The sequence below is a fragment of the Hyperoodon ampullatus genome, assembly GCF_949752795.1.
Source record: "Hyperoodon ampullatus genome assembly, chromosome: 6".
NCBI classification, from domain to species: Eukaryota; Metazoa; Chordata; class Mammalia; order Artiodactyla; family Ziphiidae; genus Hyperoodon; species Hyperoodon ampullatus.
In genome coordinates, this window is record NC_136919.1 from 26,895,128 (window position 1) to 26,913,524 (window position 18,397).

At 38.9% G+C, this 18,397-nt stretch overlaps 1 protein-coding gene across 1 annotated transcript in view; it reads left to right on the forward strand.

Annotated features, from left to right (window-relative positions):
- INVS (inversin) overlaps positions 1-18,397 on the forward strand; it is a gene marked incomplete at its 5' end in the record, with an annotated part of 143,681 nt that overhangs the window by 88,670 nt on the left and 36,614 nt on the right. The window contains 2 exon segments of the mRNA XM_079707124.1: positions 3,334-3,440; positions 11,844-12,056. Of these exon segments, the coding sequence (XP_079563250.1) occupies positions 3,334-3,440; positions 11,844-12,056 (320 nt within the window).

The following is an 18,397-nucleotide window of genomic DNA, read 5'->3' on the forward strand; positions in this document are numbered from 1 at the left end:
ATTGAAGCTCATGGAGCTTAAATAATTACCCTAAGGTGACAACAGTGGTGGGAGTATTGGGGGCGGAGCCAGGTCCAAGCTATGCCTGTAACCTAGACTTTAGAATTAAATCAGTAACTTCCTATTGCTGGATACTTTTTCATTATTTATAGAACATGTTGCATTAATCATCTTTGTGCATTTAACTTTTTCCTTTTGGGTTATTCTCTTAGAATAATTTCATGTAAATGAGATTTTTGAATCAAAGTAATGAATGGTATATGAATGTGACTAGGCTCTGATATATACTGTCACACCAATTATTAAAACACGCAGGTTAATCTATGCTTCCCGCAGCTATGTAGCAGTGTATTGATTTCTCTCAATTTAGCCAATATTGACATAATTTGCTAATTTACTTACTTTAACTCTTTAAAAATACTAGCATATTATGTTTTCCAAGTCAGAAAATATATTCCCTATTAATTCATTGAATAAGTATTTATCAAGATTGTTACTATCTGTGAAAGTAGCATAATGAAAAATGTGTAACATATGGTCCCTATACCAATGTTATTAGAAATGCATCTTTTATACTTTGTTGTACCTTTTACATTTTTTTTACAAGTTCATACATAAGTAGTATATTACTTATGTAAGCTACTTCCCACTTCTGTTAGTTTTCATGTGTATTGTTTTGGACTATCCAAATAAACAATCATGCTGTCTGTGAACAATAACATTTTTATTTCTTTCTTTCCAATTCTTATGACTTTCATTTCTTTATCTTGCCTTATTGAACTAGCTAGGACTGCCAATGCAATGTTGAATAGAACTAGTGATAGCTGACATCCTTAAGTCATTCTGGCTTCTCAGGGGAAAACTTTAAATATTTCACCATTGAGTATGATGTTTGCTCTAGGTTCTCTTATATTTTTGGTTGCTAAGAGTTCTTCTAAATCACAATTAGCTGTTTAATTTTCATCCGATACTGTATCTGCATCTATCAACATGATTGTTATTTTTTCTACTCTTTGCTATTAATGTGGTGAATTACATTGATTACATTGGCCTACTTATGATATATTTTTGAAATATATGTATTGATGGATTCTTGTTTGCTAATATTATGAGATTTTTGCATTTATGTTCATGAGAGAGATTGACCTATAATTTTCCTTTCTTGTATTGTCAGGTTTTGGTAGCAAGGTTACATTGACCTTATAAAAAGAGTTAGGGAGTAGTCCCTCTTTTCTCATTCTCCTAAAGAATTTGTGTAAGATTGTGTTAAATTCTTCTTTAAATGTTTGGAAGAATTCCCTGCTGAAGTCATCTGGTCTAGGGGTTTTCTTTGTGCAAAGGTTGTTAATAACTGATTCAGCTTCATTAATAATTAAAAGACAATTCAGATTTTCTAATCATTTTCCGTTCAGCTTTGGTAAGTTGCACTTTTTTGAGAAATTTATCCATTTTATTAAAAATGTCAAATGTATTCATATAAAGTTCATCATACATTCTCTTTTCTATTTTATGTCTGTAAGACCTGTAATGATTTCCTCTTATTCATTCCATACATTGGTAATACATGTTGTCTCTTTTCCTTTTTTAAAAAAATTTCAGTCTTGCTTATTCATCTCTTCAAAGGACTCCAGTCTTTTTTTATTTTCTATATTTTAAGTTTTTCACTATTTCATTGGTATTTACTCTTATCTTTATTATTTCCTGCCATCTGCTTCCATCAGATTTGATTTAATATTTTTTAAAAGATTCTTTTGATGAAAGTTTAAGTCATTGATTTTTTTCAATATTTTTTTCAATATATGTATTTAAGCATGTTTCTTATTCTAGAGCATGCTTTAGCTGCATCTTACAAATTTGGATAAATTGTACGATCACTATCATTCAACTCAAACACTGTCTGATTTCCATTTTGATTTACTATTTGACCCATAGATTATTTAGAAGTATGTTGTTTAATTTACAGGCAGTTGGACATTTTCTCATGATCTTTTTGTTATTGATTATATTGGTTTCCTATTGCTGCTATAACAAATTACCAGAAACTTAGTGTCTTAGAACAACACAGATTTATTATCTTACTGTTCTGGAAGTCAGAAGTCCAAAATGTCCTAAAAATCAAGGTGTTGGCAGGACTTCATTCTCTTTGGAGGCTCTAGGAGAGAATCTCTTCCTTGACTTTTCCAACTTCTAGATGCTGCCCACATTCTGTGGCTTGTGGCTGCATTCCTCACAGCTAGCAGTGACTGGCTGAGTTTCGCTCATGCTACATCACTCTGATATTCACCTTCTGCCTCTCTCTGTCACTTACTTATAAGGACCCTTGTGGTTATATTGGGCCCACCTGGATAATCCAGGATAATCTCCCCAACTCAGAGTGAGCTGATTAGTAACCTTAATTCCATCTACAACCTTAATTCCCCCTTTCCATTTAATATGACATAGTTACAGATTCCAGAGATTAGGATGTAGACATCTTTGCAAGGGAGTTCCTTATTCTACCTACCGCACTGATTTGTAGCTTAAATTTTACTGTAGTTAAATAACATACTCTGAACTATTTTAATCTTTCAAAAGCTTTTGAGGCTTCACGTCCCCACACATGGTTGATTTTGGTACATGTTCTGTGTATACTTGAAAAGGGTACTAATTTTGTCATTGTTTGATGCAATGGTTTATATACATATCACTTAGTTCAAATTTTACATTGTATTGTTCACGCCTTCTATATCTTTACTGCTTTTTTATCTATTTGTTCTATTAACTATTGTAAAGATGGGTTAAAAATCTCCCACTGTGATTATGGATATGACTATCTCCCCTTTCAATTTTGTCAATTTTAATCCTGTATATTTAGAAGCTATGCTATTATGTGCATACAGATTTAGGATTGTGATAGCTTCCTCTTTGACGCCTTTAACACTATGAAGTATTCCTTTTTATCTCTAGCAATGCTTCAAGCCTTTTTTATCTTTCATGACATTGAAATGTTTTAAGAATACAGGCCATTTATTTTATAGAGTTTCACTCAATTTGAGTTTGCCTAATGATTCATCATAATTAGATGCAAGTTTTACGTTTTGGGTTGGAATATTGCATAAGTGATATTGAATTCTCAGGGTATCACTTCTGGAGACATATGATGCCTCTTAACATAGTATTAATTTTGATCATTTGGTTAAGATACAGTCCATTTTCTCCACTGTATACTTAATATTTTCTCTTTTTGTAATTAAGCAATTTGAGAGAAGTGTTTATATATTTGAGTCATCATAAATAACTATGTGTCCAAAAATACCGACACCAGATGTACTTGATTTTTCTTTATGCTTGTAGGGAAGGACAGCTTTGCACTGGTCCTGTAACAATGGATACCTTGATGCCATTAAATTACTACTAGACTTTGCTGCTTTCCCTAATCAGATGGAAAACAACGAAGAGAGGTAAGCCATTGATAAAAGGAATGTATTGTTGTTCATCTCACATCCTTTCTGCCATATTTTAAAAATCTCAAGTTTAGATATTGGTTCAGAAATAATGAAATATATATTCAGAAATCAGAAATAAGTATATTCATAAGGAAACACTACACTAAGAAATCCTGAACCAGAAGAAAAGAACAAAAGTTCTATGCAGTGTTGATTTAGAATCATGGGATTTTAAAGCTACTCAGAACTTTAGATATTACCTAGGGCAAGCTCACATTTTCCAGATGAAGAAATTAGGGCCTCTGGCTTTTGGCTAGTAGCATCAAGTCAGGGGAGTCCTGACTGACCAGGACTACGAATTCAGTTAGGCCAGTGGAATGTGTTATATATTCAAGAAGTTTCTCTTGATGAAGAGGATATTATCAGTTAGTGGACAGAGGTGCCACCATGCAGCATGAAAAAATAAGGAGAAACTAAGATGAAAGTTTGGGATTTTAATTTAAATACAGATTTCTTGAATAATACGAGATCCACAGATTTAGGCTGGAGTTGTTGTCCAAGAACCCAGGTCCAATAAAAAGGACTAGACATGGTGTGAAGTCTAAGCAAGAGAGATTCTTGATGGTCTTGGATCTAGGAAGATTCTAGTAACTTGTAGGTAACGAATAAGATGGTAATCAGATTTCCATACCTGAGTCCCCCCAGCCCAGGTCTGTGCTTTAGTTTTCATTGTTCATGGATGCTGTCACTAAAATGGCCCTGCAGTGACACCATCCCCACACTCTTGGTCACCACCAGCTCCTTCTGTCAGGAGATGGGAAACTCTGTAGGAAAGAGGCTTTCTCCAGGCCTGCTGTCTTGGAGGAAACATGGGGCCTTCATCTTTCCCACTTCTTTCAGAACCTTTCCCCATTAGTTATACCTCCATCTGTTATTCTCCAGTTCTCTTTCTTCTGAAGTTTGTCTTCTTTGCCTTCTCTCACACTGTCTTCCCTGCCTCCATTTCTTTATCATCACATTTAGACTGAAACCTGTGTCTGAATGGTCACTGACAAATTCCTAGTTGATAAATCACATGATGTCTTCATGATGTCTTCTCTGCCCACCCTCATTGGCCTTCCTTTATCTCCTTTCTATTGCCTCCTCTTCTTTACCTTATTGAGCCTATGTCTTCTCTAAGCTTCTGTGACAGTATATTTTCTTCTATTTTATTTTATTTATTTATTTATTTTGGCCGTGCCTCGCAGTTTGCGGGATCCCCGACCAGGGATCAAACCCTGCAGTAAAAGCACAGAGTCCTAATCACTGGAACGCTCGGGAATTTCCCTAATTCTCTTCTTTTATTATTATTATTATTAATTTATTTATTTATTTTGGCTGCTTTGGGTCTTCGTTACTGCGCACGGGCTTTTCTCTAGTTGTGGCAAATGGGGGCTACTCTTCGTTGCGGTGCACGGGCTTCTCATTGCGGTGGCTTCTCTTGTTGCAGAGCACGGGCTCTAGGCGCGTGGGCTTCAGTAGTTGCGGCACGTGGGCCCCAGAGCACAGGGGCTTCAGTAGTTGTGGCACACGGGCTCAGTAGTTGTGGCTCTCAGGCTCTAGAGCACAGGCTCAGTAGTTGTGGCACACAGGCTTAGTTGCTCCACAACATGTGGGATCTTCCCAGACCAGGGCTTGAACCTGTATCCCCTGCATTGGCAGGTGGATTCTTAACCACTGCACGACCAGGGAAGTCCCCCAGTTCTCTTCTAATCATGCGCCTTCTCCATTTCTTTGGCTTCTGTTCCATTTTTTATTTTTTAAATATAAACAGTCTTCAAGGACTGGATCTCTTCTCTCAGCCTATCTCCTTTGGGGACCTGACCAACCACCGAGGCTTCCACACTCACTTGGGTGCTGGTGAGTCCTCAATCTCTATTTCAGACTCAACACCCCTCCTTGATTCACACTGTCATCTCCACTCCATTACCAGCACCATTGTCTAGATCTTGCCCTCTTTGACTCTTCCTGGGATTATCACAATGCCTTACTTGTTTTCCTTCCTTTGCTCTTTCCCTCCTTCAATTCGTCACCTTCCAAAGTAGCCTTTCTAAATCATATCGCTAATATAATTGTTAACCATGTCATTCCCCTGTTCAAATGCAGTCTCGTCTAAGAAGATTGTTCTGTCCCACAGTCATGTGTCCCAAACTGTGTTCTCCCTACACTGTGAATCTTTACAGCACTTGGCACATTTCACATTATATTATGATTTTATGTAATCCGTCTTCCCTATTAATGGAGAACTCCTGAAGATCATGGTCATCTCTGTATTGCTCACAGTGCCTTTCATGAAGTAGGTGCTCAGTAAATAACTGTTGAGTTGTCAAATCAGTGTTTTCAGGCTCCTAGTAGCATCACTCTGCTTCATACCAGCCTTAGAAACTTATGTGGAATTCTTAGACCATGTGCAGACTTAGATAAAGCAGATTAGTGTGCCTCACTTTGGGAGTGATAAATAACAGGGAAGAGCTAAATCGGACTCCACATTGGATCTGTTTCTTTGACTTTAACCTTTGCTTTTCGTTCCTTTTGTTACTATAATCATACATAATGGCCTGCCTCAGGGAACGCTGCCCACCTGTGAATGGCTGCAAGAAAAAAGAAACCAACACATCCCCTCACCGAGGCTGGCCATTCCAGGAGATGTTTTGCAAGACTGGTTGCCCTTTTATTTTACTTCCTCACTGCCTCTTCCTCTCTGATTCTATAAAAGAAACTGGCATCCAGGCCCAGATAAGATGGTTTTTCAGAGACACTAGTCTGCCATCTTCTCGGTCTGCCGGCTTTCCAAATAAAGTATTCCTCGCCTCAACACCTCGTCTCTGATTCATTGGCCTGTCGTGCAGTGAGCAGAGCAAGCTTGGACTTGGTAACAATTATATAAAGAACTCACTGTCTCTATTATAGTCAAATGACAATTGCAAAACAGAAAAAGACTTGAAGATTTAGGTATTTGAACATTTAAGGAAACTGGAAAGCCAAGTGAAGTCCTCAAGGCTGAGATTTTGACATTAAAACAGATATTTGAGGGTGCTGAAGGTTTCTCCCTTTGAAACCCTGAAAAAACAAAAGGGAAAGATAAGAATGTATTCTATAACAGTGTTTACTGCCTGACTGCTATTTTTTTAGGAAACAATAAAAAAAGTAATATTTTGTAATTCAATTTCCATTTATATGCTAACCCTTGAATTTCAGACCTAAGTAAGCATGTGAATTAAGGTGCTTACTGCCTGCTGGAGTAAACATACGTTAATTACAGACCAAAAGACCAAAGGAAGGAGCCTCCTAAGGGTACTTGCCAGTCTACAGATAAAAAGAGACAGTGGCAATATCCCAGGCTCCTTTAATGTTTCATCAGCCATGCACCTTGATGTACAAATGTCAGGACTTGGCACTGCCTTTTACGTTTATTGACATTCCAGTTTAGGCATTCTGCTTATTCCATCAGACCATTCCCACATGGCAAGTCCAGTTGAATCTTGTCGCTTGTCTTTATCTACATTGTTTCTTGACTGGTTACCATCAATGTAGTGCTAATTTTTACTTCACGTGCATTGACACAAACCACTTGGTGTGCACTGTATAGACATAATTTTTGCCAACTACTGCTGATTTTCAGTCAATAACTATCTGGCAGCCATACTCTGACATAGATGGGAGTATTCACAGCACTAGAATGTTTCTAAATTGAGTTTGGGATGAAGAAAAATTCAATAGTAATAATCACAATATGGTCAGTTGCTTAAACACTAGGTATAGATGTCAATCTTAAACCTTGCTAGATATTTGGATTGTGTCTCCCTGAATCAAAAATTGACTGAGAATTGTAATTTGAATAAAGCAATTGTTAAAAAAAAAAATTTTTTTTGAGAAAATCAGGAGAACATGTATTTAGAGTGGGCATTAGATCTTACTAAGGAATTCCTGTTAATTTTGTTAATACAAGGACGTGTGGTTATGTTCACATTATTTATAGATGAATCTAAAATGCAGAGAGATTAAATGATAGGAGCTCTGGGATTTGCTTTATTTATTTGTTTGTTTGTTTATTTTTTTATTTGCCGCGCCGCTGCTCGGCTTGCAGGATCTGGCAGTGAAACCGCCATGTCTGCCAGGGAATTCCCCTGGAATTTGCTTTAAAATACTTGAGCAAAAATAAAAAAGAAGGGGATAGATGAAGCAAATATGGCAAAAGTTTTGCTAATTATTAAATTTGGGTAATGAGAATATAAAGCATTATTATGCTATTCTCTTGTTTATGCTTGAATTTTCTCATAATAGAAATACAATTTTTTTGTAATAAAAATACTTAACATATTTGAAATGCAACTTTCTATTCACAAGCAGCCTGAGAGATCTAGTTCTTCTTCTCCCCTTCCTTTCACCTTTTACAGATGAGGAAATAGAGGCTCAGGAAGTGAAGAGAATGCCCAGGGTCACACAGGTCTGCTGACTTCCAGTTCAGCATTCTTTAGGGTATATTATGCCCATGTCATTTCTTTTTGTCATATTTGTAAGTAAACACATAATTTGGGCCTCATTTTCGTAAGCCATATTTTGATAATACTGTTTCTATACTATGTGAAAGACACTATATTAGTAATTATAGAAAAAATGATCAAGCTTACTAAAAATACATATGTTATTTGCATGTTGATTTAGAAGCAGTTTCATTCTATAGGAGACATATATATTCAATAATTGATAGATGAATTATGGAAGGATTACTGGACAGGGAGTCATGTGATTTTAGTCCTCATCTAGATTTTGCAGGTAACTAGTAACTTGACCTTCAGTAAGTTGCTTAATCTTTCTGAGTCTGTTTATTCATTTATGAAATGAAGGTGTTAAACTAAACCTCTGAAATTCAATTCAGCTCTACTCTTGTGTGGTTTTATGACTCTGATGATTTTTCCTATTGGGGAAAGTACAGTCATGAAAGGCTTTTTTTTTTTTTTTTTTTTTTGGCTGTGTTGGGTCTTTGTTGCCGCACACGGGCTTTCTCTAGTTGCAGCGAGCGGGGGCTACTCTTCATTATGGTGAGTGGGCTTCTCACTGCGGTGGCTTCTCTTGTTGCGGAGCATGGGCTCTAGGTACGCGGGCTTCAGTAGTTGTGGTGCGCAGGCTCACTAGTTGTGGCGCACAGGCTTAGTTGCTCTGCAGCATGTGGGATCTTCCCAGACCAGGGATCGAACTTGTGTCCCCTGCATCGGCAGGCAGATTCTTATCCACCGCCGCCACCAGGGAAACCCCTGAAAGGTATTTTATTGATAGAATATATAGTGAAATTTGTAAAAGTTCTTCTGAATTTACAAAATGCTATTTACGTATAAATAATGTTTTAAAGTTTATATAGGCACCTCTACTTTATGGCCTTCTGGTTTCTGAACAGTAGTGGCAGATCAAGCTGTCCTAAAATGGGGGTTCCTTAATTTTAGCATTTAGGACTTCCTTCTGAATTTATAGTTTCCTTACTAAACTGATCAAATCACCCTTTGCTTTTACTGAAAACCTCTTCCTTTTATATCTTACTGTGACTGTTAGGTGAGTTTTGAAGAGCAAGTTTCTTTTCTATAATCATTGGATGATTTTCTGTGTCTAATCATGCATCCACATAATCATCATTTTTCCACCTCGTCAATCAACTGATTATTTCCTCCCAGCACCTCTGACCCACTAACTCAGCAACAGTCACCCAGAGGGATCCAATCAGGTGGTTTTTCAGTAGTCATAAGTTCTGGTTTCAGTCCTATGCAAATAATATTCGTGATAAGTGACTGTGCTATCACCAACTGTGCTGCAGTGTATGTCCTGTAATATCAACAATCACAGCTGACTTTCATGAACTGCTTCCTTCTTGCCAGGCACACTGCTATCTTCCTCACATTGATTATTTCATTCTCTCTTCATGCCAAGTCTGTGATTAGGAAAAGCGGGGCTTAGAAGCACCAAGTAAGTTGGTTAGGAAGTGACAACCATCATTACCATTGTTGGATGGTAGAATTTGGGGTGTTTACTTCAAATTTTTGTACTTTCTGCATTGTTTGAATTCTTAAACTATGTGTCATTTTTACAAAGTAATCATTTTTCTTTAAAAAAGGAAAGCATACTTGCAAAGATTTAACAGTGGTTAATTCTGAGTGTGGGAGTATAGATGACTTATTTTATTCTGTGTATTTATCCAATTTGTTTTATATTTCCAAAAGTAGAGAAGATATTTTTTTTTTCTTTTTTTGATGCATTGGGTCTTCATTGCTGCACGCGGGCTTTCTCTAGTTGCAGTGAGCAGGGGCTACTCTTTGTTGCAGTAAGTGGGCTTCTCATTGCAGTGGCTTCTCTTGTTGCGAAGCATGGGCTCTAGGTGCGTGGGCTTCAGTAGTTGTGGCACGCGGGCTCAGTAGTTGTGACTTGTGGGCTCTAGAGCACAGGTTTAGTAGTTGTGGCGCATGGACTTAGTTGCTCCGCAGCATGTGGGGCCTTCCCAGACCAGGACTCGAATCCATGTCCCCTGTGTTGACAGGCAGATTCTTAACCACTGCACCACCAGAGAAGTCCCAAGAGAAGATATATTTTTTAAAGGAATCTGCCTAAACTCACACATCTAGAAAGTAGTCAGTTGAGATTCAAATATATAACTATATGACACTAATACCCATCTTTTCTAAATAATATATTTATCAAAAAGGTATGCAAAAAAAAAGGTATGCACACTGTACAAAATTTAAGGGCATTTAGTAAAACTAAGTGTCCCACTTATCCCCATCTCTGAGGCAACTAGCTTCCTCCCCAGAGGCATCACTGTCACCAGTTTCTTGGGAAACTTCTAGAGATATATTTTACATAGATGAGCACACAGGGATGTGTTCTTTTTATATCAGTGGAGCACACCATAATACTGCTCTGTTTCTTACTTTTTTCTCTTTTCCTTCATTGAACAAGTCATCCTGGAAATTGTTCCTTATATATGCATATACCACAATAATGGCCACATTATGCAGATGACTTTATTACATGGATGGCCTGTACTTTATTTAACCAGTCCTCTGTTGATGGAATTGAGGTTGTTTCTGTGCTTCTATGAATATCCTCGTACATACAGCATTTCACACAGGGGAGCATATCTATAGGATAAATGCCTGTAAGTGAAATGGCTATGTCAAGGGCAGATCATGAATAATTCCTGTATATCGTGCCAAAGTGTCTCCCCAAAGATTTAGGTAGCATACGGAGAGCCTGTCTCCCTCCACCCTCGCCAGCAGAGTGTGTTATTAAACTTTCTGATCTTTGCTAAGCTGATCATTAGATTCAAGTGCTCACTCATATTAGTCTTAAATTGTATTTCTCTTAAATGAGTGAAGTTGAACATATTTTTATATGTTAGGAGCCACTAGTATTTCCTGTTTGAAGAACTTTTATCTTTGTTTGGTATTTTTGCCTTATAAATATTTGTGATTTTTATGTAGTTGGATTTATGAATCTTAAGGTTTCTGAATTTTTGTATCTTTTTTTGGAAAAAACTTTTCACTCCAATATTTTATTTTATTTTATTTTATTTTATTTATTTTTGCGGTACGCGGGCCTCTCACTGTTGTGGCCTCTCCCGTTGTGGAGCACAGGCTCCAGATGTGCAGGCTCAGCGGCCATGGCTCACGGGCCCAGCTGCTCCGTGGCATGTGGGATCTTCCTGGACCGGGGCACAAACCCACATCCCCTGCATAGGCAGGCGGACTCTCAACCACTGCGCCACCAGGGAAGCCCCACTCCAATATTTTAAAAAATATTCCATGATTTCTTCTAGTACTTTCATGGTTTCTTTTTTTTTTTTAATATTTAGATCTTTGCTTCATCCATTTTGGAATGAAATGTGATGTAAGAATCTTTTTTTTTTCCAGATGGTTGCCCAGTTGTCCCAACTCTATTTAATAATCTATCCTTACTGTGGTGATTTAAAGGGCCATCTTTATCATAGACTAAATCTCTCCATTTGGAGGTATATTTTTCATTTCATAAGCATTAACTATCAGTAATCATGGGCTCAAACTTATGAATCTCACAGAATATTATTTGCAGTGCTTTTTTTAGATAGGAGCAAGGAATTACTTGGAACATGGGGAAGAAGAAAAGTGATCATGTGTTCTGATTTGTGAGCAAGTTAGCAAAACTGAGGAATAGACATGGTCAGCAGCACAAAGCACCTGACCCTTGTTTTGTGTGCATCAGAGAAGTAAGGAACAGTCCTGGAGTACAGAAGATAGCTTTGCCTGAGGAACATTTCCACATCTTAGAATGAGTTTTCCTTCTGCTGCGTAATATTGCCAGTTTAACTGTGCCCTGAACTACATTCTGACACTTAAAAAAAAAATCTCCCTGCTTCAGGTACACTCCCCTCGATTATGCTTTGCTTGGTGAACGCCATGAAGTGATCCAGTTCATGTTGGAGCACGGCGCCCTGTCCATCGCAGCCATACAGGACATCGCTGCCTTCAAAATCCAGGCTGTCTACAAAGGGTACAAGGTCAGAAAAGCTTTCCGAGACCGGAAAAATCTCCTCATGAAGCATGAACAGTTGAGAAAAGATGCTGCTGCCAAGTAAGTATGAGATCTAGCGACTGTGTTCTCACAACTCAGAGTCAACGTGGAATGGGGCACGGTGGTGGGAGTGGCCAGGAGAGAGAATCAGGAGGGAATCTGAAATCACTGTGATCCTTGTACCCATGTCACCTTCCCTCTTCTGCTCACCAGCCCTTCAGAGGACTGAGGCTAACAGGAAGGATAACAGCCTAATCTCTACTTGGTGGCTGTTCCTCTAGGTTAGTCCTTGACCTTCTAACTCCGGAACAAATCACCATCACACCCATCCATGGCAAGGAGTTGGAGGATGCGGGTGCTACCTGCAGTAAGCTACGAAGGGACAACTGTCCTCTCACCTTTCCTACCTTTCCACAAGAAACTTATGCCAATATCTAGCCTACTTTCGCTAGACTAAGTCTAGTTTTGATTTGATTGAAGCAACCAACTTGCATAAATAACTTGCTTTCCCCCACCTATTCCTTAACAAACCTGTACTAGGTAATGTAATTTATTCAAGAAATATTGATTGAATTCTTACTACACATACATAACTCTTGGCTTGAGCTTAAGGAGAAAATAGTACTTGCTTCGAGGACCTCACACTTTTTTGGATAATGATATATAATACGCAAAATAGTCATTTTTGCCGCATACATTGTGATTATTTTGCCATAAGTAATTGATTCTAGATTATGCCTTGGTTTGCCTTTTCTTTGATACTTGTTTTGGGTATTTTAAATAGCAAGAGAGTATTGCGTTAGCAGGTATAATACCGAAACCTCTGATGAGAAAGATACGGATGACAGGCAGATTCTTGAGGGATAACTTCCTGGCTGTATCTTGAATGTTTCCAAATCTGGAGTCCTTCCAATTCTTGAATCCTACCATATCTTGCCCACAAGGAGGAAGCATAAGTGTAATAAATAACAGTTAAAAATAATAATAAAAGGCAAGATAAACTATGTTAGTAAGAAGTTGAATACCACTATGAGCTGGAATGCTAACCATCTTGTCAGTCTTCAAGACAAGATTGACAGAAACACATCATTTTCTGCGACACTGAAGCTACTGAAATAGTTGATATCTTGGGAAGTATTATTTTGCACTCTTCTCATAACAAGGCTCTTTTCACTTTTACCAAAGAATCCGGTATTAACCTAAAGCCTCTACGTGCCTCTTTTGCAGCCTTCTCATAAAAGTTCTCTGCATGTGAGTGACAGCTGTAAGTGGGTAATACTTGTGACAAATTATCCTGAGTTGCAAGTAAACATTCTCTGCAAGGGAAGGAATATTGTATTTCCGACTACCGATGTTTCTATAAACTCAAGTTTAATGTGTGAGAATCCACTTTCCGAATTTGAAGTCATATCTACCTGAATATGAGGTGGGGCTCTATAAAGCCACCATAGCTGACTTTCTATGTTCCCAAAAAGGAGTGTATTGATTCAAACACATTCCACTTTGTTACTGCAGAGAGGGGCCCCAGAGTTCTCCTCCCCACCCCCCAAACTCCATTTCCAGGGGAATAGAAGGATTGTGGTTGAGTGAAAAGGAGACCAGGGTTCAAATCCAGCATCTGATATTTACTTAAGATGAACTGAACACAGCATTTCTCTCTCTGGGCCTCAGTTTCTCTATCTGTAAAACATGACAAATTAGACTAGCTGATTTTAGGCACCCTCCAGCTCAGTGGAAACCCCTGTCTTCATTGTTAGTGACCTCATCCTCCTCTTCCTCTCTTTTGCCAGTGATGCTGCCCAGAGGCTGTATGCCTGGGGCCAAGAGTTCCAAGCCAGTGTACGCTGGGAACTGAAAATACATTTATCAGGAGAGCTGTACGGAGGAAGGGGTTTCAAATAATGCCATGCTTAAAAAGAGTACTGGTTTGTAGTATTTTTTCCCTAACATGGCCTTTTGTAACTCCAGGCCCAGAGGGTTTGAACCGACAAGGAGATAGATTTAGGAGACATCTCTGTAGTCTAAGCCCCACCTTCTACCCTTTTAGTTGTTATCCTGATTAGTTTCAGTGTTGTGAAAGATAGGCCCTCTTCGTTCTTAATTCTTCGTTTCTGAAATTGATTTTTAAAAACACTTTTAAATGGTAGCTGTGCTTACTGTGATAATCATTGAAATTACCAAAACTGAAAATCTCCTGTACTTTTTCTCAGTCACAGTCTTTCCTTTATTGGTCCTCATTATTGGGAGTGAACAAGTTTCTTACACTTCCTAACCATCACCTCCTACAGACATTGTAGCATAGATCTCCAAGAGAAATACTTAAATGGAGAAGTAACTGATTTAAGTTGTATTAATTTTATTTCTCAAAAGTTATTTCTGAAAATCTGAGTCAGTGTTTAATTTTGGTTTTAAGAAACAGAAATCAGAATGTTAAATTCAGTCTTTGCTGCTGCCGCCTCACTGGCTCAGGCACATCATGTTGCCTCAATGTACCCTTCCCTGTTTCTCACGTTACGATGGCAGAAATCACCTTCCTTAAAGTAAGGATGTCGAAGAAACTGATTAAACTTAAAGGGATTACTATTTTACTGGTAGAGAAATTGGGAGAGAGAGAAGTTTTAGTCATATTTTCTAAGTCATTTTTTTTTAGAAAATACTATTTAGGAAATACCTATAATCCATTTAAAAGCACTTAACAACTCATACTGCACCTCCTATGAGGTTGCCAAAATGCACATTACTGTAGTTTACCTGCCAAAGCACAGAGTTGAATGCACATGAAAATAAGACTGTGTTTATGTTGATCACTCTTATTCCTTGAAGCTTCCTTTTTCCCAGGTTTTTATTTCACTCTCTAGTCTCAGATCTCCTCTAAGTCCCTGAACTCCCCCTTCTCACATCTTCTTAATTATACCATTTCCACACTGAGGTCAGCACTGCAGGCTAACTCCTCAGACTTCTATTCATGCTGTACTCTTTTCATTGAAAATATATCTACTCTGAAAACTTAAATTACTTCATCTCTGTAGGTAACCCCTTCATCTCTCTCACACCTTGAGCTCCTGGAACTCTAATCCCAAATCATCCGTTGCCTACCGGGCATTTCCACTTGTTACTTGCCAGTAGGTCAGATCCTTGGACATTTCCATTTGCATGTCCTGTTGTCACTGTCACTTCAGGCTCACTGGGTGAAACCTACAACTCATCACCACAACCTGTCTCCCCTGGCCTCCTGATTTCCCTACTAGTGCTGCTGCCACTGATTCTGCTAATTCCTCTTTCTCAAATGTCTTTGCTTCGGTTCTTCTGTCCCACTGCTCTATAGAGGCCATCATGCTTGAATACCATCCGTGATACTACATCAGACCCTTCAACATTTGACTTCCGCTTATATCTCCAAGTCTCATTTCTCTCCATTAGTTCCACCCTCCCACCCCTCACACTCGAGGCCTCAGCCATCCTGAACTTTCGCCACTTCCTCACTTACCACCACGCTCTAGGGAGACCTGAGCTTCCTTCTGGCTAGTGTATGAGACTGAGTATGACTCTTAGAGTTACATAATCGAGTCCAGTTTGGGTCACCCACTTCAAACTCTTGTAATGCCAAAGTCCCTTGCATGGGAAGTTGCGCTGTGTCCTCAAAAAGTCAAGTGACAAGTTCTGTGCCTCTCAAGCAGCACATTTCATTAGTGGGCAGTTCTGTCTGGCAGAAGTTCTTTTCTACCTTTGGATCTTGAGCTACCCCTTGAAGCAAAAGAGAAAAGTCTAAATCCTTTTCTATAAACCAACTTCCAGATAATTAAAGAAGGTGCTCATGATACTCACACGCGTACCCCAGCTCTCCTTCTCACTTTGTAATAGAGCCACTTGCAGCCAGCTCCCCAGACATGTTCAGTTTGTCAATGCCTTTCTTCAGGGTTGACCCATAGGTCTGAATCTTCTGCTTATCCAGTGGTCTGATCCATGAGGAATCACTTCCATGATTCTACTCCATACCATTCCACTTCTCTGAGCCTCAGTTTCTCATCAGTAAAATGAAAAGATTTCTTAGTCCAGGACAAGCTTTGGGGCTCCATGAGTGCCCTGAGACTGTAGGCAGTATTTTGTGTGTCATGAGCATATGTGCATTTGGTGGGGGGGGAGAGGATCTTTGGATTTTTATTACATTCTCTAAGAGGGTTCGTGAATCATAGAAAGAATTTTTTTTTTAAATCGCACTAAATGATATCTGAGGTTCCTCCCAGCTCTGACATTCTGTAAGTCAAAGGTCCTAAAATGCATGACATTTTCTCATTCCCCCGAGAGGAAGTCAAAGACCAAATATTACTAAGCCTGTTATTCAGCGACAATGAAGAGATAGAATCTGACAGACCCCCACATACAATGCAATACCACCTGAAAAGGTTAGAGCTAAACCTTTTCTGTCTGGTGAGGTAGTCAGTTTCCTCTCACTGGAAATGTTCCAGCAGAAACTGAATTGTCATCTCTCCAGGATAATATATAAGGAATTTTAAAACGTATGTGAAGAGCTGGTCTCTCAGATCTCTTCAGAGTCAAAGATTCTATGAGAGCTGTGCCCTCCCATTCGCCTGAAATAACCTTTCCTCACCTCCCTCCTTTCTCATTTTGACATTATCTCCATGTAGCCTTTTTTCCTCTCCTAGTTTAATTAGTCTCCCACATCGTCCCTTAGCTCTGGGTAGATATCTCTATTTCAGCATGCATCACATCTAGAACTCACTATCTGCAGGAGGTATGGGTCTGATTCCCTGCTAGATTGTCAATTCCTGGAAAGCAGGGATTGTATTATGTACCTCCATACTTCTAGTGCCTTAGAGCCCTTGATATATAGCAAGCATTTAATAATATGTGTTCAGTAACTGCTCCTACAGTGGGTCTAAGACCTTACCTAAGTCGTTCGTCATTCTGGGCCTTAGTTTCCCCCTCTGTCAAATGGAAGGGTTGGACCAGGTCCTCTCTGAGGTCTCCTTCAATCTCTGTAAGTGGACCAATCACTGTAACTTGTTTGCCTTACTCAGGCAGCAAACACATTTATGTACCATTTATCCTCATAACACGCACTGGCACTTGTATTTGTGCATTTGGTTTTCCAGCTCCCTCCATATTTATCATGAGCAAATTACCATTTGACAGGTTTATGATTTTAAAAAGAAACCTAAGAGCACTAAGGTTTATCACTGCATATACTTGAACATTAGAACCCACTATGTGGCTTCCCCAGAGAGGTGTATTTGCCCAGTTTTGCCAAGAAATTAATTCTATCAGACATTGTAGTAATAAGCAGGCTCTTTCCCATTCCATGAGCATTCAAGTTGCTATTTGCCATGAATACAAGACCTAAGAGAGGCTTGAGAGATGTGGTTAAAATAGCTTCTACAGAAAAAGGATTTGTGTGGTTTCAACAATGAGCATTTTCTGAAAATATCGATAGGCCCAGCCCTGTAACTCTTAGATGGCGAGGCACTCGTGCCACACCCAGGTTTCTTCACTTCTAACCAGATGCAGTTGCAGCTTAACAGCTTTACCTGTTAATAAAAGTAATAATGATTACTTATATTAATATAGTGCTTTATAGCTTACAGAATTCTTGTACATTAAATTTGTACAAAACCCAATGAAGTAGACAGGGCAACTATCCTTAAACCCATTTCATGCAGGGGAAAATAACACAGAGAGATTAACTTGCCTGAAATCACACAGCTAGTAAGGGAGAGTTGGCATATGAATCTCAGTCTTACCCAAAGCCAGGGCTCCTACCATTGCTTGGTTCAGGGGAATCAGCCCTCCAGCCATGCTTATGCTAAGAGGCTCTCTCCAGATGCCAGCACCATCTGATAGGCCAGCATGGAACAACCTTGCTTCTTTTTCCTGACTTATATGCAACATGTAATTGTTGGTGGCAAAAGTCACCAGGCCCCCAAGTCAGCTTTTGTCCTAACTCAGTGCTTTTTCCATTGTGCCGTGTCATTTCCAGTGATTGTTAAGAGAGTGGTACCAAGCCACCAGCATCAGTTCTGCAACATAGTTCAGTAAAAATCTTCCTGTTATTCTCCAAGCTAAACATAGCAGAGCATACCAGTATCCTTCTAAATCCTTGAGAAAGTTAAGAAAATTAGTTGGCCCCAAGCCTACACCAGGACGATGAACAAGAATGGCACTAGGGCAAAGCTGGGTTAAATCGGTACAACAGCAGGACACGCTAACTTAACCTCCTTTTTCTGTGGAAACCATTTTAATCACATCTCTCAAACCTCTCTCAGTCCTGTACTCATGGCAATGGCAACTTGAATACTCATGAATGACAATGAGCCTGCTTTATTTCTGCAGTGTCTGACAGAACTAATTTCTTCTTGTTAAAAATTGACAACTAAAACTCTCTG